The following is a 25,304-nucleotide window of genomic DNA, read 5'->3' on the forward strand; positions in this document are numbered from 1 at the left end:
TTTATTTATTCCATTTCTTCTTATATACCAGCAGCTTTATTAAAACCACACAGAGTAATGTGTTCTCAGGCCTGACTTTGCATCTTAAAGTGTAGTGACAAAATGATAGGATTCTTACTGTCCTGGAAACCTGCAAGGTAGCGTAAAGAAATGCTTTTTTCCACATTTCCAAATACGGGCCTTAGCTCTATTTTTTCTGCCAAGAAGCCCACCCCGCTAACCCCAACACCACACCACACACACCACAGCATGGCCATGTTCACCAAGAAAACATTTCACCTTGTGTCACCTCCAAGGATGTGGTGAAATAGACGTGTCTGTCCACGTGTTAAGAATGGTTCCGGTGGATAAATGCGAATCACAGCTTCTTCCATTATGTTAAGGACTCCGGGCAGGAATAGGGGAGGAAGAGCATGATATGTTTCGTGGAACATCTGTGCTTGTTCTCCTGTGCTTTGAAATTAGACGTGCAGATGCATTTTTCCCATTGTGTGACCTGGACTGAAATGCATGAAATTACTACAGACAGATTTTTTCTTTCAGAACATTAAAAGAATTTGCAGTTCTGTTCCCTGACTGCATTTGGATGGCAAAACAGTATGTCTTCAGAGCACAAAATGTTTCCCCTTCCTCACCTTGGTTACCCACCTCCATCCATGCAGTCTCTAACTTTCCAGCTCTTTTCCTGCCACGGGCTGGCCTCTGCTCAGTCCGAAACTATAGAACATCCATTATGAATGGTAATTACAGATGATTCTTTTAGAGGGTAAGTCTTTGAAAATGTATTATTTCAAGGGCTTTTCCACCTCCTTTATAAGTCATCTTCAAAAAAAAAAATCAGTATACACTTCCTGACTGAATGGTAAGCTTCCAAACAGGGAAAATGCATTTGACCAAATATATTAAATTGTGAAGTTCATCTCATCTCTTCTCAGGAATGATTGGCATCCCTTCAGAGACCCACTGTTTACACACAATTTCTGACAACCAACTGTACCTAGGCCGCCTGTTCTTCGTCTTCTCCCTTGTCTCCGGGGCAGCGTTTGTTATAACTTTTGGCGGGTGACCGACTTTAATCTCAGTAATCCCGTCAGCTCTTTGCGGGATTTTTAACGCCAAGTAGAGGGGTTTTCTTGGACACCTGCACGTCCAGATTCCCCATCAACACATGAAACTCTCATTAACCTGAGAGGCCCACGTTGATCCCTGAGAAATACATGGAAAGTCAGTGTAAAAGGATGCTGTCAAAGTTTATAGGCCAAGAGCCTGATTTAGACCATTGCCCCCATCTGCAAGTCTTTAGTTTCCAGAAACTCATCCTTGTGTTTGTTTTTGAAACCAAGCTTTTAGAAGGAGGGAGAAAAATTAAAGGCGTGACTTACTGCAAAACTAATAATAAACAAGCCATTTTGTTGGTGCTGAAATAGACAGATGCTGTCTGAGTACAGATGTGCGTTGATCTTGAGTCATTTAGAAATCTCCCCAATACTGCAGATAATAAAACTTTATGGGGAGCATAGAACAACAGCTTTTGAAACAGAAATAGACCTTACCTGTACCTGTTTAATATTTTCTTGGTCTTTCAGGTTTAAAAATCTCTTTAAACTGCTGATAAATGGAATGATGTATGTGTCCATAACTGAGGTTATTGCACCTTGGAAAGGTGTTATGTTCCCTGGCCTCAATGCAGAATTAGTATCACTGCTTCTTCTACTGGGCTGCTTCTCAGAGACCATGAGACAAACAAAAAGATCACAAAAGGCCTGAAACCTGCACTCATTTCCCAGCCACACAAAGCTACAATTCCAACATCGTATGAGGATCATATGTTAATTAGGTGAAAACTTGGAGACCTATAGTTAGACAGTGAAATATTGATGTCGCTAATTTTTCAAAAATACAGAAGTGGTCTGAGAAAAGTCTAAGATACCAGGTACAGCCAATCCATAAATATCCTGTGGACGTCATGATCCCAAATAAGTTGGCCGTAAAACAAAAAGATTGAGAAGAGGTTGGAGAGCATGATAGATACGGCGAAAAAATGATTTAAGCCTTGCTGCCCTTTGGGGTAACTTCTGGGAGGAGGGACGCTTCCTAAGTTAGTGAGAGGTCTTTTGAGAAATAAATAAAAAAGAATCCTTCACGTGGCACGGACCTGGCCAACAAAACTCGTCATCCAGCAGACCTTCCCTGTAAGCGGTGAACTTTGCAAAGGACTGGAAATTTTGAGTAGTTTTAATATTTGCAGTTTAAACACCAAGGTAAGAATAGTCATATTCCTCAATTAAGAGTACAAGTTTGTTGCTCAAATGCTAACATTGGCTTAACGATGGGTAGCTGGCTTTATCTGGGAAAAAGGAGTTTCAGATCTTGCCAGCAGCGCTGAACTGACAGAGCGTTGAATTTAAACTCGGCAAATGTGTATTGAGCGTTTGCTAAGGATGAGACGCTGCAGGTCAGGCTAGGTGAATTTAAAGTTAAAGAAGGCTCTGTCCCTCTTTCAAACAAGTTACAACAATCTAGCTACTACAGGCAAAACCACACACACACACTCCAATTACCCAAATGACTAAGGGAAAAAATATTAGGGTCACATTCTTATGGTTAATGTGTGTACCAATGCATCATTATGACTCTCATAAAACCAGGAAAAATAACTAAATGGGCTATTCATTGGTATTTGTGTTGGAGAGAAGAGGAGACCACGGCTTGGAATGGCTAATTAACTTGCTTAACATATTCCAGGTCGTTCTTTAATATCAAAGCCACAGAGGTGCTCCTGGGGCCTGTGCTTTTTTGCCACTATGTGCTGCCTGCATCACCCAAATACTTTTCCCTGTAGTCCTAGAGTTCATTGAGGGTATTTAATGCAGCCATTTCCCTCTGTATTGAGATTTATTGTTTACTCAACTTTTTCCCTCACTGACGAGAGGGCAGGAATCTGGTAACCTTCCCTCTCTTGCACCCAAGTATCTAGCACTTATTTGTGTGATAAAAGAAGAATCTCCAGCCACCAGCTTCCCTCCACAGTGCAAGGGATGTTAGACACGGAAATAGCCACCACCGGAAGCTCATGATCTCAACTCATGGCCCTCTCTTTAATTGTTTGAGGAGCAAACGGTGTGATTTCTACAGCAGTGTGGACTCTTCAAGAAAACACGCAGTTTTGATGCCATTTCATTGAGATGTTTTCTTTCAAACGTAGATATAAACAGAGGGTAGGGCTGGACAGTGTGCTATGAGACTCAGGAGAGAGGTATCTGGCTCATGCAGACTGAGGGTTAGGTCTTATTCCCAGGAATGCTTGGATTCCCAGAGGCAGTGAAAGCACATATTTTAGCAGAATTAGCTCAGCAGTGCAGTGCATGGTCATGAGCTGAAAGTTTAATTACAAATAAGATTGCATGGTCTCTCTGTCACCAGCCTAGCACTTCCTGGCCTGGACCCGTGGACCCCATGAAAGCCTCTGCAAAGGAGGATGTGTGTTGGGGGCTAGGGGTGGGGAGGATGCTTTTCCCTGCTCTAAAGGACTTTTGCCAAGAGATACTAGACAGAAGGAGAATGTTCATCATATCAGATATTTTGAAATGCAGGAAATTGGCTGGGATTTCTTTTCCTGTTCCTTCTGCCTTTAACTCATCAACCCTGACCCCTTCCACAGCCAAAATCTTATCCTATCCTATGAGGTCCAGTTTGAATGATTCAAATGACCTGTTGACCTGAACTTTCCCCTTGTGCACGTAATCGTCTTCTGAACCTCACAATGCCTCATCTGTGGGCATGGTGGCACTTCTTATTTTCAGTCTTGTATTATCATTTTTTTCTGCATAGGCCTACTTCCTTCCCGACCCTGGCATACCATATATATCTATTGAATTTAATGGATTAAATGGTTTTATCTGGACCCTTGGCGTCCTTCGGTTTACTTTAATTTCACACTTTCAGTTTAAGCGTCTACAATGCGTGAAGCACCATTATTGGGCTTTAAGACACATCTGTGTGGGCACGCACCCTGGCTCCATGCATCAGTTTGTAGTTTGCCCAAAATGTTTTTAATCATAAAAGCAAGAATAATAAATGCTTTCTCTGCATAATACAGTCCTACTGAAATTATGTGCGGAGGTCTTAAATTCTTCTATTACGTTTTAAAATGGTTGTCATCCAGACCACCCTTTAGTCATTCTTCCATTACTGCGCCCCCTCTGTTTTAGCAGAGACAGACATCAGAAGGAGAGATCCGTTCACACAGTCTGCTTGATCTCACAGGATGTTGATCAATGCGGTCAACTGGATCCATTCCACTTGACCTGCTCGTGCATACCGACCCCAAGCAATTCCTACCCGTTAAGCCTTCTAACTAGGAGAATGCTTCCCTAGTTTTCATGAGTATTACAATAAACAATTAATGGATGGAACCAAGAGTTATAGCAGGAGAGCCTAAGCCAGCCTGTGTCCTCCATGCAGGGATGCTTGCTAAATCTTTGCTGACTGAATCTTCTAGCAAGAGCCCATGGTACAATGGTCCTATAGGCATTTGACTAGATCTACATCATGTTTATGCATATCTGAGGCTGGTTACAATTTTTTTTAAACTGTAGCATATTTATTTTTCTTTCTTGAGACATTTCCATTATGCGATTTTTACTACAGAGCTTATAGGTTAAATTCTTAACCAAGTTTCTAGGGATTACATTTGTTCTGTTCTGAGTACTTATCTTCTTTCCAGATCAAAGTATTAGGCTCAGGTTTTCAACTTAATGTAACTTACAAATAAGTATTCAAAAAATGTTAATAAAACTATTAAGTCCCTGAATCTTTTACCGCCCAGTAAGGACTCCTAAGTATCTAAGTTGGAAGGGGGGACCATCTAAGTGTCATCCTCCTGACTGAGCTATTAAAGTTTCTGAGGTCCCCATCTGCAAGTGAACATGGTGTTGAAGTAATGAAGCTTCTTCGTTTTAAAGAAAAACAGAGTTTTCAGGTTGGCGTATGTCTTAAAAATGTACAACAATCTTTACCAAAGCCTAGGCATTCGGTCAGCCTTTCTCTTTAACTCTACATAGAAGTTTCCAATTGTCTTTGATGCTGATTACTTGTATCCCAGAGTCTATAGGAACCCCCATACGATCTCATTTTCTCCTCCTTTGTTATCAGAATACACTGTGTCCTGATGTCCAGATTTTACAGGCTTATTGAGTAAGAGAGGAATTCAAATGGAATATTTGTTTTCTCTGAACACAATTATATCTGTTCTAGAAAATAAAGAAGGGAAAAAGAAACCCTCAGATTTTGCATGGAATATGTGAAGACTCCTCCCATATTTGTCTTAAATTGATGTCATCAGTGAAGCTGAGCATTTGCCGGTGGGTGTCACAGTCCTGTTGCCCTGCTCTCAAAGGTCTTTGAAATGCTGCATCAGACACCCTCAGGGGATGTGGCCCCGCCACGCTCTCCTCCCAGAGCCGTGTCCTCCTCTTCACGCTCCATCTTCGTGGTTTCCACGTGGGAGTGATTTGGGTAGCTGGCTTCTGGAAATGTCTCTAGTTGAGATGCTGGTGTTAACCCGCAGGACGGAGTCCCTTTCCTTTCCTCCTGCCGATGCCACTTGCCCGTTCTGACAACTACGAGAGATCTTACTCTTCAGAGAGAACCACATGGCACTCCAGTTCCAAGAACATATCAGAATTAAATATTTCTTCTTTAATTTGTTGCTTCTGGTTTATGCCAAAAAAATTAATGTGAGAATGAAAGGATATGCCAACATCCAAAGGCAGTGGAGCCCCACAGCATAATCTCCTTTATCAGCCAAAGGAGACAGAGGTCAGCCCTTGTTTGAGGACTTCATTTGTCTTGTGCTTTCCTTGTTGTTCTTTTGCGCGAAGTACAGTGGCATCAGGGAAGCCAGGCTTTGCGCTGCATCTGGGCTGCACAGCCTTATCTAGTGTTATTCTAGCTGGTTGACTCAAGTCTTCGGAAAGGAAAATTCATCTGTTCATTCACTTGGGATTGTTTTACTATCAGCACAGGCTTTGTTGCAACCAGTAGTTTGCTTCTACCCAGGAAAATGCTTTCCTTTATGGAAAAAAAAAAATTAATTCAAGCAATTAAGATGAGAAAAGAAAATTGGTGAGGTTCTTCCTGCACTGCACTTTTCTTGCTCTTGGCTATTTGTATTCTTTACCAGAATTTTTAAATGTTTTCTCATTATCTTTTGCTAAAAATGATCTGTCACCACTGTCTTGTTTTTCAACAGCATGCATGAGTCATTTGCAAAATTTGGCTTTCCAGTAGTCAATGTAAACGTTAAATGGAGTCAAAGTAATCATAAATGGTTTCATATTCTCGATAATTATACAAATATGTAATTTCCAGAAAGAATAACTATAAGATTTAATTTTTGTTCACTAAGAAATTCTATACCTTTTGATAATTGTGCTTTTTAAGATAGGAATTGAGGAAGAGCATGGGTGTAGTGGCGTGTACATGGGCCACCAGTCTGATCTGGGGTAAGTCCTGGCTTAATCACTGACAAGTTACGTGACTCTGAGCAAGGTTCACACATCACTTTGTTCCTCAGTTGCTTTGTCCACAAAACCTTCCTTGTATGATTGTTAAGAGTTGAAGAGATAATGTATATAAATTTAGCCCTTAATAAAATGCCTGACACATAGGGGTTGCCTTATGAATTTTCTATATATAATAGTAATTTTAGCCATCAGTGTTTTTTCTATGTAATACAATAATCATGAAAAATACATAAAGAGATAATTATGTCACCAACTATAAAATGGTTGTATTCCTACTGGCAACTATAAAAAGTCCAAGATCCTAAGTCAAGGAACATGATGATCAGGTGCTGTGAATTAAGCCCCCAGATCCTGGAACAGCACTGATGTTCAGATGCTTAGGCATTATCAGAAAGCACGTGTGTTATCTAAGGAAATGAGACAATTGCTTAAAAATATTTTCTTTAGCTTGTAGTGTCTAGTGATGAATTAAACAGCTCTTTGAGTCATCAGAGATGCTCTAAAAAGAATCCGACACACTCCACCTCCCCCCCAAGAAAGTATTTTTCCTGTTTTTAATCAGACTCCAGTTCTTTGTCCTTTATTTTTTCAGGCTCTTGTACTGACCTGTCTTGGGAATGTTAAAAGCCGGGAAACACTCCCTTGCCAATGGTCGCTCAACGGACAGTATTTTATTGAGCAAGACAGATTTTTCATTTTAGAAATGAGGCTTTCCACATTACGACGTTACCAATAGCTGGTTATGTATTATTATAGGAAGCGATGATATCTCTTTCATGGCTGGGAGGCTGCATGCTGGTATTTAACCAGCAGTTTGCAGAGGTTTGCTTCATGATTTACTGCACGATGCTTAAATGTGCCCTTTGTCCTCAAGCGATTCCCAGTAAAATGTGTATCTCTCCTGGCTTCTGTTTATCTGGGGATTGTGTTTCCTGTCATTACTAAGACAATGCCATGGTCATAAAGTGCATGTGGGTTAATACCTGTAGACATCTTACAACGAAGAGGGAGTTGGAGGTGGACGGTTTACCCCACAGGAGCTGTAGGACACCATCCCCTGCCCCCCAGAAGGGGATGAGGATAGCTGTTTTCTTCTACTGGTGTGCCTCTCCCCACCCGGGATGAAAGTTCCGCTTTCCTCCTCTGTGCCTGATGTCTAGCTATGTCTTCTCTTTGTGTGGAGAGCACAGTGAAGATAAGATGTAGGTAGACATTCTACCAGCAGTGTTAGGCTTTTATATTTATATTGGAAACAGGATGTCGTATGGGATCACTTCTGCTAACAGTGATAAGCTAACTCAGAGTGGCCACTCGAACTCAAAAGGAGTTTGGTAAACTTCCGTCAAATTGCCTACAGACCATCAGATAAGTACCAGATGTTTATGTTTGTCACACACATGGAGTGAAACGTTCCACAGTTTCAGTGAATGCAATTGACGTTCAGCTCTGTGCTTCCCCCTCCCATCCTCCCACCCCCTCACCATCACCCTTAATGTTAAACAGAAAGTACATCAAACTCAGATGTGAAATCACACCCATCTTCCAATTAAAAATAAAGCAGCTGTGAAATAATGAATGACATTCTTTCAAAATAAGAAAATACTGATGGGAGCAGAGCTGATTGGATTTAGGGAAAGCAGGTTACTTAATTACGGTTATTGTGTGTCTGAATTTTTAAGAGAAGAAGGGAAATATTGTTTAGGATGATGAACCCTCCAAAACACAGAGGGCTGCCATTATGTAGAACTGCTCGGGATTGTGTCTTTGTCTCTCCAGCTGCCTGTCTTGGGTCTCCAATCTTGTCTACTGGATGTGAGGTTGGTGAGAGCTTATCAGAATTCAAAAAGCTAACCCACCAAAAGGATGGCCAGATTTTGAATGGTGTTCATGACAACTGATTATTTTGCTTCCGAATGAGCAGAACACAGCACTCTTTAGAGATCAATCCATTTCTTGACAAATAGTGTCTATAGCGGTGAGGGAAACATGGTAGGTTGTCTAGTGATGTTATTTCATTCATTCATTTCCTCCCCGTTGCCTCTGCCCTTCCTGTTCCTCCTTCTCCCTAGAACATCCTTTCCCTTTTTATCCACTTGTGAGCTCCTACTGTGCATCTTTCAGTAGGTGTCTTAGACATCAAAGTCAGCTGTGAGATGTGTCCAATGCCCCTACCTCTCCTTCCTCCGTGCATTGCCCCATCCTGTAATCTTGTGTTTATGTCTCCCATTCTTGCTGCTCTTTGTATCCTCACCACTTAATACAGAACTTAGTGGAAACGCAGTACTAAGTGTCCACTGGATGAATGTCAATCAAGGTGAGTAGAAGTGTTCACAGGCGGCCGACTGATTAAATAGATGACGCTACAGTCAGGCCATAGAATACCATGCAGCCTTTGAAATTGATGTAGAAAAATACTTTTGGCATGGAAATACATCCATAAAACTAAACGAAAAGCAGGTTATCAAACATAGAGGTAATATGACCTCATTTTTACAATAACAAAATATACACAAGATGGTTACATATATTTTGCATAAGGAAATAAAACTCTGGAAGGCTATTATCAGCCGTTATTTCCTATTGGTGGTCTTATGAAGATTTTAATTTCTCCTTTAATCTCTTCTGCATCTTATGAATTTTCAATAGACATCTATCACTTTTCTATATAGAAAAGCAGATATTCCTTAAAAGAAATCATAAAAGTCTGGATGGAAGTAGAGGAAAAAGACAATATGATGAATTGACAGATGGAGACCTGAGCTTTGCACTAAACATCTTGGAGTTAGAAGTGCCTTATTCTGCCCATCAGACCAAAAAGAGGAAATAGTCATTTGCAGTCAAAAAAAAGAGGAAAATGTTCTTTTAAGTTGACAAAACTTTACATGTGAAGGCACAAAGACAGAAAAGGCATATCTTGTGTTAGGAAGAATAAATACTTTATGTGGCTGGAAGATACGGTTGGCGGGAGGTAGATGCAGCAGGTGAGACTAAAACAGCAGGTAGATCGAGGCCAGTGTCATGATTAGCAGAGATGGCTTCAGCCCTGAGAAAGATATAAACACCCAGGTGTTAAGTCCCTCTGGGTCTCCTGACAGATACCTGTGGTGTGAGCAGTTGTGCTTCTGAGGCTGAGAGTTGTCTGTCTCCTCCCAAACTCTCTCAGGCACTGAGGGTCTCTGTTAGGGCATTCCACAAAGGTCCCCAGGGAGAAGGGACTTAAAAGAACCTCCGTGGTATTGCCAGTGAGCGTCTCCACAGTGCTGGTCTGTGTCTTGGTAGAGTTCTGGGTACCATTCAGTTTTAACTGCAATCATTCAAGTCCCAGTCCTAATCATTTGGTGAGGTTGTCATTCATCCTTTCTAAACAGTGGTAGTAATGTTAGGAAGAAAAATGAAATGAAATTTCAAGTATCCCAGCACAGTGAGCAAGAGAATCTGCAGAGTTTTAAAGCACAACAGGAAACCTTATGCAATTACAAGGGGAGGTTGTGAATGCATTTCATTGCTGTTGAGAAAAGAAAATATCTTTTCTTCTTTATGAGTGATTCATACGTATGCTTTGGGGATTTTCAGTCTGGGACTTTGGTCGTTTCATGTGTTGGGCACCGGTTAATTTCAGTCAATGGCTCCTTCCTTTCAAGTCAGTTGTCTCTAGTGCCTAGGACTCTTCTAGTTGACCACCAGTTAACTTCCTTCTTACCTAGTAACTAAATCTTACCCTGAGAACAAAATTTTAAAAATAGGAAAAGGACAGCCAGGGAATGAAGTTCTAGAGTTATTTCCAATCAACCTAAGCTGCATATACACTCATGGGAATTTAAGCATTTCCAAACTGAAGAGCCATTTGCAGGTTTGACAGGAAGAGTTTATTTGCACAGCTCTACTTCATGCTCCCTTGGATGTCAAGGTTTTAAGGGCCCTTCAGGTTGAAAGTGGATTCGGTATTAGGCATGAGGGCATGACTCAGTGGACAGTCGGCAAAGCACTAAGTGTCTGAGAGCATCTGAAAACAGTTGAAAAAGTTCCGTGCAGCCATGTCTAGAGTACCCATTAACTTTCAAGTTGCAACATTAGGAAATCAGAGAGTTTTTGCAGCAACCTGAAATCATCTGGTTATTTGTCCAGAATAGAGTTAGGTTTGGGCTTGCCAGATAACATCCAGAAAAGAACACCCAGTTAAATTTGAATTTCAAGTAAGCAATGAACCTGTTGTTAGTATGTCCCAAATATTGCATGGGACATATTTATACTAAAAACATTTGTTGTTTATCTGAAATTCATATTTAACTGAATATCTTGCATTTTTGTTGGCTAAATCTGGTAAACGTGGACTGCCTCCGTTTTTTGAAATTTGTACACAAATTCATACAAAGTACTAGTATTCACTTTTGGAAAAAATGCAAATTCCAGTTAACAAGTATAGGCACTTGATAAAATGTGTTGGATAAATACTTAGTTGTTAAATTAAGATTTAGAACATCCACCGTTATTATCTTAAAATATTTATTGCTATTAAAGGCTTGCTCCTTTTTCTTTTAAATCTGGTGAAAGCATTTAGAGCCTGGACTTTATATCTTAAAAATCAGGAAAATGAAATAAAGATTGTTTTACATTGAATGGTATCCCCTTCCTTTCTAGATGAAATCTCCTATTGTTGAATTGTGTTAAGTTCAAGTCGGCTTCTCTGTGGCAGGGACATTGCTGTTTTTCCTGGATTAAGTCTTGGTTCAGTTTTGAAGGAACTGGCAACCTGTTGATTTAACTACCCCAAGGGCCTTCAGGAAAAAGCAGTTCGTGGAAGACAATAGCCGTTCTTCACAAGGCAGGCTGTACATAAAATGGAAATTCTTTAGCTGTTCATGACCCATGGGCACTAGAGGGTTAATTGAAATATAGTTTTCAGAAAATTGGGTTGTCGTGTAGCAACTGGAAAGCAGGATTCAGAAGTTGTGGTTGGGGGGGCGGTGGTATGCTTAGGGGTTTTGGGGGGTTTTGTTTTTTGGCTTTTGTCACCGTTTTCAGGGAAAACAGCCTCTTACTAGTGAATATAATATACAGTTGAAATATCTTGTTACTGTTAACCAGTTGTAACGTGCAATTTCTTTTTGTGTCCTTTACAAAATATTTGCCAAATATTTGTGCTTCATTTCTTTAAAATCTCTGTATTATACAGAAATCCAATAGAGGGCATAGTAGAGGAAACCAATTTTATAGGAATAATCAAATGTATTCATAAAAGGAAAATATTTCTAATATAGAGAAACTGGTAATGATTTTTGTTTTAAGATGATTCTTGGTTATTAACAATGGAAATAAGGAAAGTTAAAGAAAAAATACCTGTTTTACTTTTCTGAAAGCATGGAGTCCTAGGAAGTCAGAGAGGGAAGGGGTCTTCCGGGTTATCTGGTGCAACTCGTTCATTTTACAAATGAAGAACTAGAAGCCTAAAGATGAAGTGACTTGTCTGAGGCCCTATAGAGCAAGCTCAAGGCAGAGCCGGTACTGGAACCTTGAGGGCCTGATCTCTGCCCTTCCCATTCACATCACAGGGCCATGGGAACAACTCAAGCCACTGCAGACCTCTGGGATGCAATCAGGGACCTCGGGCTTTGGTCACCCTCTGGTCGTCACTACTGTGGTGCCCTCCAGGTGGCCCAGCCGTCAGGGGTGTGAGAAAGTCCAGTGAGGGATGAAGGTAAGGCCACTGTGCTGAGGACCATCTCCCCTGGAAACTCACCAGTGGAAGCTTGTTAAGTCCTAGCTGTTGTCCCACAGAGGCATCGTTCCTTCCCAGATTGATGCCTGGGAATCCTCCTACCTCTCAAGCTGAACTACAAGGAGAGATATGGAAAAGGAAGAAATTTAGATGGATCAGAAATCCTAACTTTGCCCTCCTTCTCTCGACTCCATTCCAGATTATAAATCTATGGCCCATTTCTCAACCCGCAGTACACACAAGTGCTTTCAGAGTCAGGATCGCTCTGATCCACATTCTGTTTGGAAGGAGGTAGGATGCTGCAGAGTGATGGGAAGTGGGATCATGTTAGACCCAAGTTCTAGTCCAGGCCTCTCCGTATCCAGTATGTGAGCTTATCTTGTTTGTCTTGATTTTCTATTTGTAAAATGACATCTATTTACGTGCTGTTTAGAAAGTATTGTGAATCTCTTAGAAAATACAGTAACATGATATTGAACCCAGTTTTCTCTTTTGTACCAAGGATCAAGCAATCTTGGTGGCAATGATGAGAAAGGTCTCTTTTTTGGCCATTGCTAACCTAAGGCAGCTGCTGTCTTATCATATTGGAGGCTTTCTTGGGGTTGTTGATGCCGATGGAATTAGGGTTTGTTGATCGCAGGTAGATGAAAACTACACCATGGTACCCACAGGAAAAGATGCTCCACATTCCGGAGGTACAAGGATGGGCAACTGACAAGGCTGGTATTGTCTTGTAGGTAGACCTGGGCCTTCTGCGCTTTGTCACTGCTGTCGGGACACAGGGAGCTATTTCAAAGGAAACCAAGAAGAAATACTACGTCAAGACTTACAGAATAGACATTAGCTCCAACGGGGAAGACTGGATCACCATAAAAGAAGGAAATAAACCTGTTGTAAGTTTCCCTTCCACCTCCTCCAGCAATCCGGTCTTTGAAGTGGATGATCAATTTTCACTTGTTTGTTTGGGAGCTTGCTGTCTGGCCTGGTTTATTTTCGAATTGATTTAAAATGAAAAGTGCAATTAGAGGTTTAAATCTGACCAAGGGGTCTCATGTTCCCAGATCCAGAAGCCAAAAGGAAATTATATGGATGTTTCCAAGAAAAGTCAATACCGGCCAAATTAAGTCAAACTCAAGAATCACTTTAAACCTCCCACGGGGACACGGACTATGCAGGATAAACACCGTCCTCTTAGAACCTCTGCAGTTGTTTTGTTTTGTCTTTCTGCCTGTGTTTCCTCATTCTCTTTCCTAGACTGATCCTTTCTTCCTCTCTGTAATGGGCTGGTTTTAGAAGACTCCTTTTCATCTACCCTCTGTGGCTCACAAACTAATTTACAAGTGTGTTTGGCTGCTTCTGTGCGAATGAACAGAACTAAAGGTGTTTCCTCAGATCCCATGAACCACACGCCACCTCCTCACTACTTTTTTGTTGAGGAGGCCACACCATGCCCTGCCCCCCGGGCACTCTGCTCTGAATTATTTGGAACTGAGATGTTTTTCTCAGCCTGCTGTTTATTTGAAGTTATGCTTGCTCTGATTTACTAATCGAAAGATTTTGGAGAACTCGTGCTTGCTGTTTCCCCAAAATTAAAAGCTTGCCCTGGAGGCCGAGTGAAATGCACAGAATTGGTGAGGGTAGTAGCAAAGATCCAGGTAACCTGGAATCCTGGGTTCGGGAAGAGACCAGTTAACATGTCCTTGTCTCCATTTGGGGCATCCCTGGCCTTGATTTTCTCCTTCTGGGTCTGAAACTGAGAAAAGCCTCCTGGGTGTGAAGTGAGAGGCCTATAAATACCCTCTGATTAGCTGCAAAGCCCTCACTGTCCCTTAGGGCAGTCAGGAAGGCCGAAGACATAGGGATGCAGCTGCTCTGTGAACAGACCAGCTCAAGGCCGCTGTCTAGCCCTAGAGGATGTGAAACAGATCCTCCATCTGGGGAAGAAAAACCCTCATAGTCATCATTGGTGGAGATCTAGTGAGTAAATTTTGACCCTGAGTGTCATGACTTGTTTTGGAGTCGTTTTTTTGAAGCCATGCTTTAGTTTCAAACAAACGAAAAAACACTAATGCCAAGGACACACCAACATACAGAAGAACCCGGAGAGAGTGGGGAGGGCTGACCCCAGCTTTCAGGCCGTCTCTTTAATCAATGAGCGCTGTCTCTCCAAGACACGCTTCTCAGCCATGGTCCGCGGTTGTCCACGTGGCCCGGATGTGGGTGTGGGAAGCACACGAGGGCAGTAGGGGCATCTGACGTGCACACAGCTCACTCCCGGTCCATGATCTGGGTCACCTTGGCACACAGAGGGCCTTCCAGAGTAGGAGGCAGAAAGAATAAATGGTCAGCAAAGACCTGGCATGTGTCTGCACCCTTTCACTGAACCCGAATGAAATCCCCACATCCACCCAGAGTCCAGCTCTTGTTGCCCACCTGCCTTTCACTACTTTGGGGCCTTTCAGGCACCACCCCCTGCCCTGCTTTCCTCAGAGAGAGTTGGCCTACGTACCTCAGCAACAGCGGCCTTCGACCACCAGCATTCCAGCAGCCCTATTTCTGTTGGTGGCATGTGTGTCCTTACCTGGTTTTCAGCAAACATAAAATTCCTTCAGGGTGAACCAGACTGTGGTCACTCCCTGAGGTGGATCTGCTGGCCCTTGAAACACTGGTTTGGGAAGCTCTGCTCCTTCACGCAGGTCCCCATTATTCATTGTCACACAAAAATGCTTCCACACAGATTGTTTCCGAGAGAGATTTGCTGAGGTAAGACAGAAATCTAAAGGCCGTCACAGGCTGGGATAAATTCCGATATTAAATCGTCTCAGGAGAGGGATCCGGCTATCAGCCGACTTATTAAAGCATTTGACCACCTCCCATGGAGCAGGCCTCATGGGCTAAATGGAGTAAGAACTCCAGGCTGACTCTCCTAAGCCCCTTCTCCCAGGGGAACGGTGGTCCTCCTCCTAGGACTCATCTGGGAAGGTGGGTGGGAGTCTCTGCACCTCTGATGGCCCAGGGATGCTCTAGCTATACAAGGCCTGTGACTGAGACATGGTGCTTTTACACGGCTGTCCCCACCCAGAGCTGGAGTAAAATCCAGGGGAGTGGAGGCTTTCAGTCCCACCTGAGACTGGTCGAGTGCTGGAGGGTTCCATGTGGCAGACAGTCCCCGTTCCTTAGAGATCTCACTGGAGGACACTGCCGTGGCGCCATGCCCAGGCTGAGTGTCTCCGACAAACACTTGTGGGAAACCGGTTCGTGACTGGCACTCATTACATCTGCAGTTACATGCCTCATCTTTCTTAGAATGAAATGACTCATTTTTAAAACTAGAAACAGAAGCCCTGGGAAAACTGATTCTCTGTTACATATCATTTATAACTCAGTTTTGATTTTGACCACTAACACATAATTTTACCAATAACTGGAAAAGTTTAAAGTCTTTCATTAACGTCAGGGATAAGACCTTCCATCAAGAAATGAAGTTAAAAGGGAGGAAGCTCCTTGACCTAGTGCTGAATATAACATAGAATTTTCAAAAAGCAGGACCCTACATTGAACTCAAAAAGTACTCCTTTGGGGGGGTTCCTGGGAAAGTACAATAGTGAGAGTTCCCAAGAATTGTCTACAGTATTCTGTAAGTCCTTCTGATAATGTTAATAATTTTCCCACTTTTTTAGATAATAGCATAGTATTCTATAACAAATGCTATCCTTATGAGAGTACCTTTGGAGGCTCTATCCTCTCAGAAAATTGAATAGATGATTAGGACAACATTCTATATTAGACGCAATTCTTTCTGATTGCCATTATTTGGAAAAATAACATGACAAATTATTAACACTACCTCAACCACGGTAAACAGTGAGGAAATTGTAAATAATTTGACAAGCACTGGTGAAAACATATTTCTGGATTTGTTTTCAGACAATCCAAAATGTCTTCTATTAAAGGGCCCTTCCTTTTTCCATCTAGATCTTTCAGGGAAACACCAACCCCACAGATGTTGTGATCGGAGTTTTCCCCAAACCCCTGATAACTCGATTTGTCCGAATCAAACCTGTGACTTGGGAAACTGGCATATCTATGAGATTTGAAGTCTATGGCTGCAAGATAACAGGTAAGATTGAAGATCACCTGGGTTTGATTTATGTAAACTTTTAAATATAGGGAGAGTCATTTGGTATAAATGGGGTCGGTCATTTTCATTTGATAGTTAAGAGCATACACTTAGGATTTAGACAAAAGTGAGTTCAAATCCTACTTGTACTACTCACTGGCTTATTTCTTTGGGCAGTTTATGACCTTTCAGAGCCTTAGTTATCTCACCTGGAAAACAGGGTTGTTGTGATAATGGATCAGCTAGTGGATACGAAGCATTTACACAGCCTGGCGTGTGGTGGGTATTTACTAAGTGGTGCTTTTCCACTAGACGGCAAGCTCCAGGAAGGCAGGTAAAGCTCCAAGAAGGCAGGTACCTTCCCCGTCATCCTCTGTCTCCTCGGTACTCGGCACACTGACTGCTACATGGTAGATTTACAGTAAATAACTGTTGCGTGAAATGTTCTTCACCTGCTTTGTCTTTTTACTTTTTCTTCTAATTTACATATATATTTTTTAATTGAAACATAGTTGATTTACAATGTTATATTAGTTTGAGGTGTACAGCATAGTGATTTGATATTTTTATAGATTATACTCCATTTAAAGTTATTACAAAAGATTGGTTATATTCCTGTGCTGTATATTATATCCCTGTATCTTATTTGTTTTTGTTTTTGTTTTGTTTTGTAACTTTTTATTTTATGTTGGAGTATATCCAATTAACAATGTTGTGATAGTTTCAGCCAAAGCAACTCAGCCATACATATACCTGTATCCATTCTCCCCCAGACTCCCCTCCCATCCAGCCTGCCACTTAACAGTGAAGAGAGTTCCCTGTGCTATACAGTAGGTCCTTGTTGGTTATCCTTTTTAAATATAGCAGCGTGTACATGTCAATTCCAAACTCCCTAACTTTCCCTTCCCTCCACCCTTCCCCCCGGTAACCATAAGTTCATTCTCTAAGTCTGTGAGTCCGTTTCTGTTTTGTAAATACGTTCATTTGTATCATTTCTTTTTAGAGCCTGCATATAAGCGATATCATACAATATTTCTCTTTCTCTGTCTGACTTACCTGTCTTTTTAATTTTGAAGTCTAGAGGTGGCCTTATCAGCTGTAGCTGTTCAGGAGGAGTTTAATTTACCAGAATTTCTCCTTTTACTCACTTAACTGCCCTGACAACTTTCTCCTAGGTTTTGGCTCAATATATGTCTATCTTTTTTTGAATGAATATGCTAATATTAGAAATCAATTTGTCAATATTTCTCGTTTTTGAGTTTGTTTCTTCTGACATTAAAAGGACTTTAAAAGTGTCTGTTAAATTTGGAACAAGTAGGTGGATTACATCCACTTGAGAGGTGAAGATGAGGTACTGGGCGATTAAGTGGCTAAAAAGATAGGCAGGTACCGAGCGGGGAGTAAAAGAAGGTCCTGTTAGTCTCACTGTGTTTCTATGGTGACCAGTACTGCTCTTACTTGTCCATTGATCTTCCTGTACAACCACTCTGTATTCTGAAGTAAGTAGCAGTCACATTAGAATTCCTTTCCATTTAAGTAAATACACTGCAAATTTTTCATTAAAAAAAAAAGTACAGTGTAACCTCCATAGTAAGCTTAAAACTTCAAAGACAGAATCGGTAGCTGATTCACCAAAAAGTAATTAAAAGTGAACAACGTTTAAAAATCTGAGAACTGGGACTTCCCTGGTGGCGCAGTGGTTAAGAATCCACCTGCCAATGCAGGGGACAGGGGTTCGAGCCCTGGTCCAGGAAGATCCCACATCCCGCAGCTAGAGAAAGCCCGCGCACAGCAACAAAGACCCAACGCAGCCAAAAATAAATAAATAAATAAATTTATTTTTTAAAAAAATCTGCTAACTATCTTTTATATAATGTTAGTATACATATTAAGGGCATTTAACTTCTCATTGCATGAATGCCAACACTATTGTTTTTATTTTTATCCTCTTAAGTATAATTATTTTTAGAGAAGGAAACTATTGACTTTTGAAGGAAAAAAAAATCACCTGGGCAATTTTCCATGAAATTACAAGCAATTTGAAGAAGAGCTAATGAAGGAGAAAAAATATATACATTTGTTTACAGTACAGTTCGTTTTGGAAAGTGAAAACTGACTTTTGATCTCTTCCCCAAATTTTATTTATTTCCATCCTAGAGACAGCCTTGTTTATTGTTTTAGGATCTAAGCATTTAGAAAGTTCAAGTCCTTGGAGGCAGGAATTGGGTGGAGAGGGGCTTGGAGGGAGAAAAGGGGCAGTGAAGGTTAGCTATAATCTTGGCTTTATTCTTTTTTTAAAATTTATTATTTATTTATTTATTTTTGGCTGCGTTGGGTCTTCGTTGCTGTGCGCCGGCTTTCTCTAGCTGCGGCGAGCGGGGGCTACTCTTCGTTGCGGTGCGCAGGATTCTCATTGCGGTGGCTTCTCTTGTTGCGGAGCACAGGCTCTAGGCGCACGGGCTTCAGTAGTTGCGGCACGCAGGCTCAGTAGTTGTAGCACACGGGCTTAGTTGCTCCGTGGCATGTGGGATCTTCGTGGACCAGGTGTCCCCTGCGTTGGCAGGCGGATTCTTAACCACTGCGCCACCAGGGGAGTCCCACCTTGGCTTTATTCTTGATCAGCAGTTGCATGAAAGTTCTAGGTCATTTTCAGAGCATTACAAATGTGAGAGACTATCCATAAATTCATAGCAACAAGGCCATCTGAGGGCAGGGTGGAAATTTCTGGTCCATTCCTCCCACCTAATTTCACGTCACTGTACCAGAAAAAAAGAAGTAAACTTCATAAAGACTCCAAATGCGTTAGTGTGAATTGTGAATTTCGGGCTCTCCTTTTAATTAACAAAATCCTTGTTTAAGCCTAAACTGCTCTTTCTCATTTTCACAAGGATTTTCCTGAAAGGTAATTCTAGGAGTATGAGTCTTCACAGGTAAACAAGGCAAATAATTTACTGGATTTTAAAAAATAGTTAAATGACCTAGTTATTTAAACAGATGTCTAAAATACCATGTTTTGATATTTTCACACATATTCTATTTTACAGTTACTTTAAGTAGCTATTTTTTTTCAAACTGCATACTGCTACTATCTTAATCATGACCCCTAATATATTTTAAACACTTTCTAGTAAGATCATTCTAGTAAGATCGCTACAACCGCCAAATAACTGATCAAAGCAGGTTTTTGGAGAGGCCAGTGTGTCATAACGATGGTCACACAAAAAGAAGGTGTGCAGACATATCCAGGCTTTGCTCTGGGCTATCCATTTAGTGAATGAGTGACCATGGACAAGACCCTCAGTCCCTCTTATCTCCATCTCCTTGTCAGTCAGTAGATCTCCATCTCCTTGATTCAGCTGTAATGAAGATTTAAGTGAAAGGATTTTATAACGCTTGGCTTAGAGTAAGTGCTCACTAAACGGTACCCAGTAAATTAAACAGTTCATGGTACTCAGTAAATTGAACCTAGAATAGGCCCCAGCAAACAGAGCCCCTAATGAGACAACAATATCATTGTTTTCTTCTTAATTACCAGAGTAGATAATTTTCATCTTTTAGAGGCCATGGTCCCCTCGGTGGAGACCAATGAAAGAAATACAAGACTGCAGGTTCACTGGGGGTCTGGAAGATGCATGAAAGCAGGAGCCATGTTTATCTTCTTTTCCATTGCGTCCTGTGTGCCTGGAACAAAATGCGTGCTCAATACACTTATTTTTTTAATGAATGAATGAACTGCAGTTTTTTCCATTTCTTATGATAAACAAGTGACTGGATTGCAAAATTTTACCCTTTCTGCTTGAGTGGGCAAGCCCCAACTCAATCTGGAGTTTTTTAAAAGAAACTGTTGAATTAAAAGTTACCATGAGAATACATCACTTGAATCCAAAGTCTCCAGAGCCCCCAAGTTTTAACCCAATTTTTCCATTCAGAAATTATTTTTTAGAAATACAGCAATCCTGGAATAACCAGAGTATACAATGGTGGGTCACCATATAGAGAGATAAGGAAAACAAAATTGGAGCAAACCATTCTACTTTGTAGGTAATTGACAAAGGAGCATTTTCATTATTTTGACAAGGCAGGCTTCATCATTTTGGCAAAGCTGGAAATTGGTGAAAATGCCCTTGCTGTCTGAGAACACACCGCAAACGCTGTTGACTTTTTCATTAACCAGAAGTTAATTAACTGCGGCTTCTGCACAGGTCAGCGTGTTCCTGTGTTGATCAGAGTTTGCAAGGATGATCTCAGGCCCTACAACATCCAGAGGTACCTTCTGAGTCATCGAGGGAAGATTAAATTATGCTCATTCAGCTTCACCCATCAAATGCAGTTATTACCTCCTCATTCCTTGAAAACTGGTTAACTGAGTATTTGATTTACCAGTATATCTGTTTTCACGTTAAAGCTCAGTTCAGAGATTTTACTGGAAAATAACATCAATGAAAATAACCACTGCCAGAGGGGAAAGGAGTTGGGGGGGTGGGGAGTTGAAAAGGGTGAAGGAAATTAAGAGGTACAAACCTCCAGGTGTAAAATGAATAAGCCACAGTGATGTAATGTACAGTATAAGGAATATAGCTAATAATATGATAAAAACTTTGTACGGGGACAGATGGTTACTAGACTTATCATGGTGATCGTTTCATAATATATGCAGATGTCAAATCACTATGTAGTATACCTGAAATTAATGTAATGTTGTACATCAACTATATTTCAATAAAAAAAGGAAAGAACCACCTAATCCCCCATCACAGAACTCATTTCTCCCTCCCATCTAGGATTGGTTTTAAGGTTTCTAAACAGGGTTGCCAAGTGAAATACAGAATGTCTAGTTCAATTTGATGCAGATAAATGCATAACTTTTTAGTATAAGTTAGGTCCCATGCAATATTGGGGACAAACTTATACTAAAAAATTATTTGCTGTTTATTTGAAATTCTGATTTAGTTTGGCAGCCTGTTTCTTGTGTCGTTGTTTTTGTTAGATTATTTGTTCGTTAAATCTGGCAACACTATTTCCAAAGGATATGAGATGGAGCCAGGCTAATCAGGGCACATCTGAGCCAGCCTACTGTGGACGAACAGAGCTAGATCCTAGCAGCTTATGCAAACCTTGAATTGTTAGTGGAACCTTTCTCCTAATCGTGGCTAAAAGTGAGTCACTGGTTTTCAGTCAAAGGCAAATCAAGGTGCCTCTTCCTTGATCTTGGATGAGGCCGACTTGCAGAAGGAATGCCCTTTTCTGACTGCACGAGGGCTGTATTGGCAGGATGTGGGCTGGCATCACGAGGCTTGTGGATGCGAGGACTGTGCCCTAGCCAGCTCTGCACTAGAGAAGGGACCTTCTTCCGGTAAAAGTTCTGCCCTCCTTACAATATTCAGGTTAATTGTGTTTTTCTCCAAATGGTAACATCTGGTACATATTACCAGCTAAACATTTTCTTTGCAAAAGCTGGTTTTGAATCAGACAGGTGTGACCACAGTGACCAAAAATGTGACTTCTATTTTTAACACTATAATTTCCGAGACCCTCAGTGAAATCGTTTTTGTCAATCTTTTTATAATCCCCATTGAATTTATTCTTGGTTTCCAGATCCCAGCTTGGAGCAAATACTGCGGCTGAATTACAGGAAAGGGTGCTTGGGGAAAATGACAACTGCCTTTTATTGTGTTAATAAGCTGATTCATTCAACAAATATTTGCAGAGCAAATACCAAGAATAAAGGGCACAAGGAGTCATAGAAAAGTTTTTTTTTAATTTTATTTATTTATTTGTTTATTTATGGCTGTGTTGGGTCTTCGTTTCTGTGCGAGGGCTTTCTCTAGTTGCGGCAAGCGGGGGCCACTCTTCATCGCGGTGCGCGGGTCTCTCACTATCGCGGCCTCTCTTGTTACGGAGCACAGGCTCCAGAGGCGCAGGCTCAGTAGTTGTGGCTCACGGGCCTAGTTGCTCCGCGGCATGTGGGATCTTCCCAGACCAGGGCACGAACCCGTGTCCCCTGCATTGGCAGGCAGATTCTCAACGACTGCGCCACCAGGGAAGCCCAGAAAAGTTTTTAATATGACTTGCTTCACTCCCTCAAAGAACTTAAAACCTGGGGAGGCAAGTAGCAACCCAAAGAACTGAATATGGCCAGTATATATGAGACATGCAAGTGGAGAGCTAGGAAGAGTCCCAGAAAAGGAAAACCATGTCTAGTTGGAGAGATCAGAAAAATTGAATATATAAGGTAAAATTTGAAAACAGGTCAAGATTTTAAGATAGTGGGAAGGACAAAATGATGGGGAATTCTTTAGTGGAGGGAACAGAATGAGAGAAAGCCCCCAACTACTACCACCACCGAGGTGAGGGAGCCTTCATGGAGTAGGGGCCTTGCAAGGCTATGGTATGGAAGACCTGGCACACTGGGTTGAAAGTACGTGCATAATTTGTAGGTTAGCAGGCACCGAATTTTTGAGTAAAGAAATGGCATGATCTGAACTGCACAACTCAGGTGGAAAGTATCTGAGTAATTCATTCTTAAGGGTCAGCTGGTAACACGGACACAGCCTAATTGCATTAGAAACATGCCTCTCACGACGGTTACATTTTAGGCTGAATTTTGATTTATGCAGAATGGAGTTGTTTCAGAGGAAAAACAGATTCTCCTTCCTGGCATGTCCTCAATGGAGATGTACAGTTTTGAAAAGAGAATAATTGAAATGTTGAACATTTTGTTATTAACCCACCAATCAATTAATCAGTGATGGGTACTCTCCTGCTCAGAAGCTCCTTGGGCTGCTGTAGAAGATACAGAAAGATCTATGATGCCATTCATTGCCTTTGAGGAGTTTCTAGTCTGGTTCTGGACACAGGACTCCCAATCTTAAAACATGGAGAGAACGGCTTAATGCTAAACTCTGTGCTGCTTCCTGTATGGTAGTCATATTTCTGAGAAGGGAGGGTTCAGGATAAAGGATAGGGTCATTTGAGAAGTTTTCAGGAAGAGCCTTAAGCTGGGTTTGAAAGTCTGGGCAGAACTCACCTCTGTCAATAGGAGGATGAGGGGGCAGCAGGAACATTTTGAACAAAGGCAATGATGAGAATTCTCTCTATGGTATGTGGGGAAAAAATGGATTACTGTCAGTAATAGGAAATAAAATTAGATACCTAGGATGAAGCCAAAATGAGGGTGTTGAAAACCAGATCAAGACTTTTTATAGTGTCCCACAAATAATGGAGAGCCATGGAAATTTTTCAAAGATCTCTCTCTTTTTTTTTATTGTGGTCAAATGTACATAACATAGTTTACCATTCTAACCATTTTTAAGGATACAATTTAGTTGCTTCAGTAATCACATTATTGTGTAACCATCACCACAATCCATCTTCAGAACTTTTCATTATCCCAAACTGAAACTCTATACCCATGAAACACTAACTCTGCACTCCCCTCCCCCCAGCTTCTGGAACCCACCATTCTACTTTATGTCCTTATGAATTTGACTCTTCTAGGTACCTCATATCAGTGGAATCATGCAGTATTTGTCCTTTTGTGTCTGGCTTATTTTCCTGAGCAATGGAAGATTTTTGAACATAAGAGTGACATCGCAAAAAAAAAAAATTATGAAAAGCGACGTGGGTATTGTTGATTCAAAACTGGGGTTTGAGAGGGTAGTCAGGAGACCACTTGGCATGTAGCCATGGCATCAAGATGATGCCAGAAGAAATGAAGATCGCAAGACTTTTTTTTTTAACAAAAATATGACAGGATTTGGTAGCAGAACAGGAATGGAAAATGGAAAATGGAAAGACAAGATGACTAGGCAGGAGCTAGCTGATTGGTGGTGATTCCACCCATTAAAGTGCAGAGTTGGATGAAGGGATTTGGTGTCGAGGGGAAAGGACTGTTTCTGTTTGGACTTGGGACATCTGAGTTGACAGTGGGATCGTGCAGAGTTCTCGTGCAGTTAGAAACGGGGGAGGATGGGCCCCTCCTTCAACGCTCAGTCCAAAGGTTCCCCCACCCCCGGCAGGGGGCCCTCCTACCTCTTCAAGCTGAGCCCAGCACTTTCTTTCTCTTCACCTCCTCATCATCTTCTTTTTGCTTTGTTTTGGCAACTTTCCTGCTGTTGGAATTATTGGTTTACACATCTCCAGCCCCGCATAAACTGAACCTCCATTGGGCAGGACCTGTACTTGATCTAGGGATAACTTCCGGATACCAAAGGGACCGAATGTCAATTCTTTGACCTTAAACTTGGAAGAACTCAAAACGGGAAGAAATGAATGTTCTTATCTAAGATTTTCTTTACCGGACTGTGAGTGCAGGGCAGGGAGTGCAGAAAGAGGAGCGGGGAAGCTGTGGTTTAACGTCAGATGATCCAGACATTTGCAAATGTACATGAATGCGTACAGACCATGTTTTTATTCAATATGTTGGATTCTCTTTCTAAGCACGGAGACTTTTAGAAAATCATTTTACATCGCCTATTCCGTTCCCCTCTCTAGATTATCCTTGCTCTGGAATGTTGGGTATGGTGTCCGGACTTATTTCCGACTCCCAGATCACAGCATCCAACCAAGGGGACAGGAACTGGATGCCTGAAAATATCCGCCTGGTGACCAGCCGCTCGGGCTGGGCACTGCCGCCCGCCCCGCACCCGTACGTGAACGAGTGGCTGCAGGTGGACCTGGCGGAGGAGAAGATCGTGCGGGGCGTCATCATTCAGGGGGGCAAGCACCGGGAGAACAAGGTGTTCATGAGGAAATTCAAGATCGGGTACAGCAACAACGGCTCGGACTGGAAGATGGTCATGGACGACAGCAAGCGCAAGGCCAAGGTGAGGCCCGGGCGGTGCCGGGAGGCGGGGGGCGGTGCCGGGAGGCGGGGGGCGGTGCCGGGAGGCGGGGGGCGGTGCCGGGAGGCGGGGGCGGTGCCGGGAGGCGGGGGCGGCGC

The 25,304-nt window shown here is 41.9% G+C and overlaps 1 protein-coding gene across 7 annotated transcripts in view; it reads left to right on the forward strand.

The window, feature by feature from the left end:
• The window catches only part of NRP1 (neuropilin 1), a 137,353-nt gene that overhangs the window by 81,104 nt on the left and 30,945 nt on the right, over positions 1–25,304 (forward strand). For all 7 annotated transcript variants that reach the window (XM_082449667.1, XM_082449669.1, XM_082449668.1 and 4 more), the window contains 3 exons: positions 12,981–13,136; positions 16,219–16,363; positions 24,857–25,188. In XM_082449667.1, the coding sequence (XP_082305793.1) occupies positions 12,981–13,136; positions 16,219–16,363; positions 24,857–25,188 (633 nt within the window). The remainder of the gene's footprint in view (positions 1–12,980; positions 13,137–16,218; positions 16,364–24,856; positions 25,189–25,304) is intronic.

Source organism: Balaenoptera physalus (assembly GCF_965194825.1).
Source record: "Balaenoptera physalus genome assembly, chromosome: 2".
In the NCBI taxonomy this organism is placed as follows: Eukaryota; Metazoa; Chordata; class Mammalia; order Artiodactyla; family Balaenopteridae; genus Balaenoptera; species Balaenoptera physalus.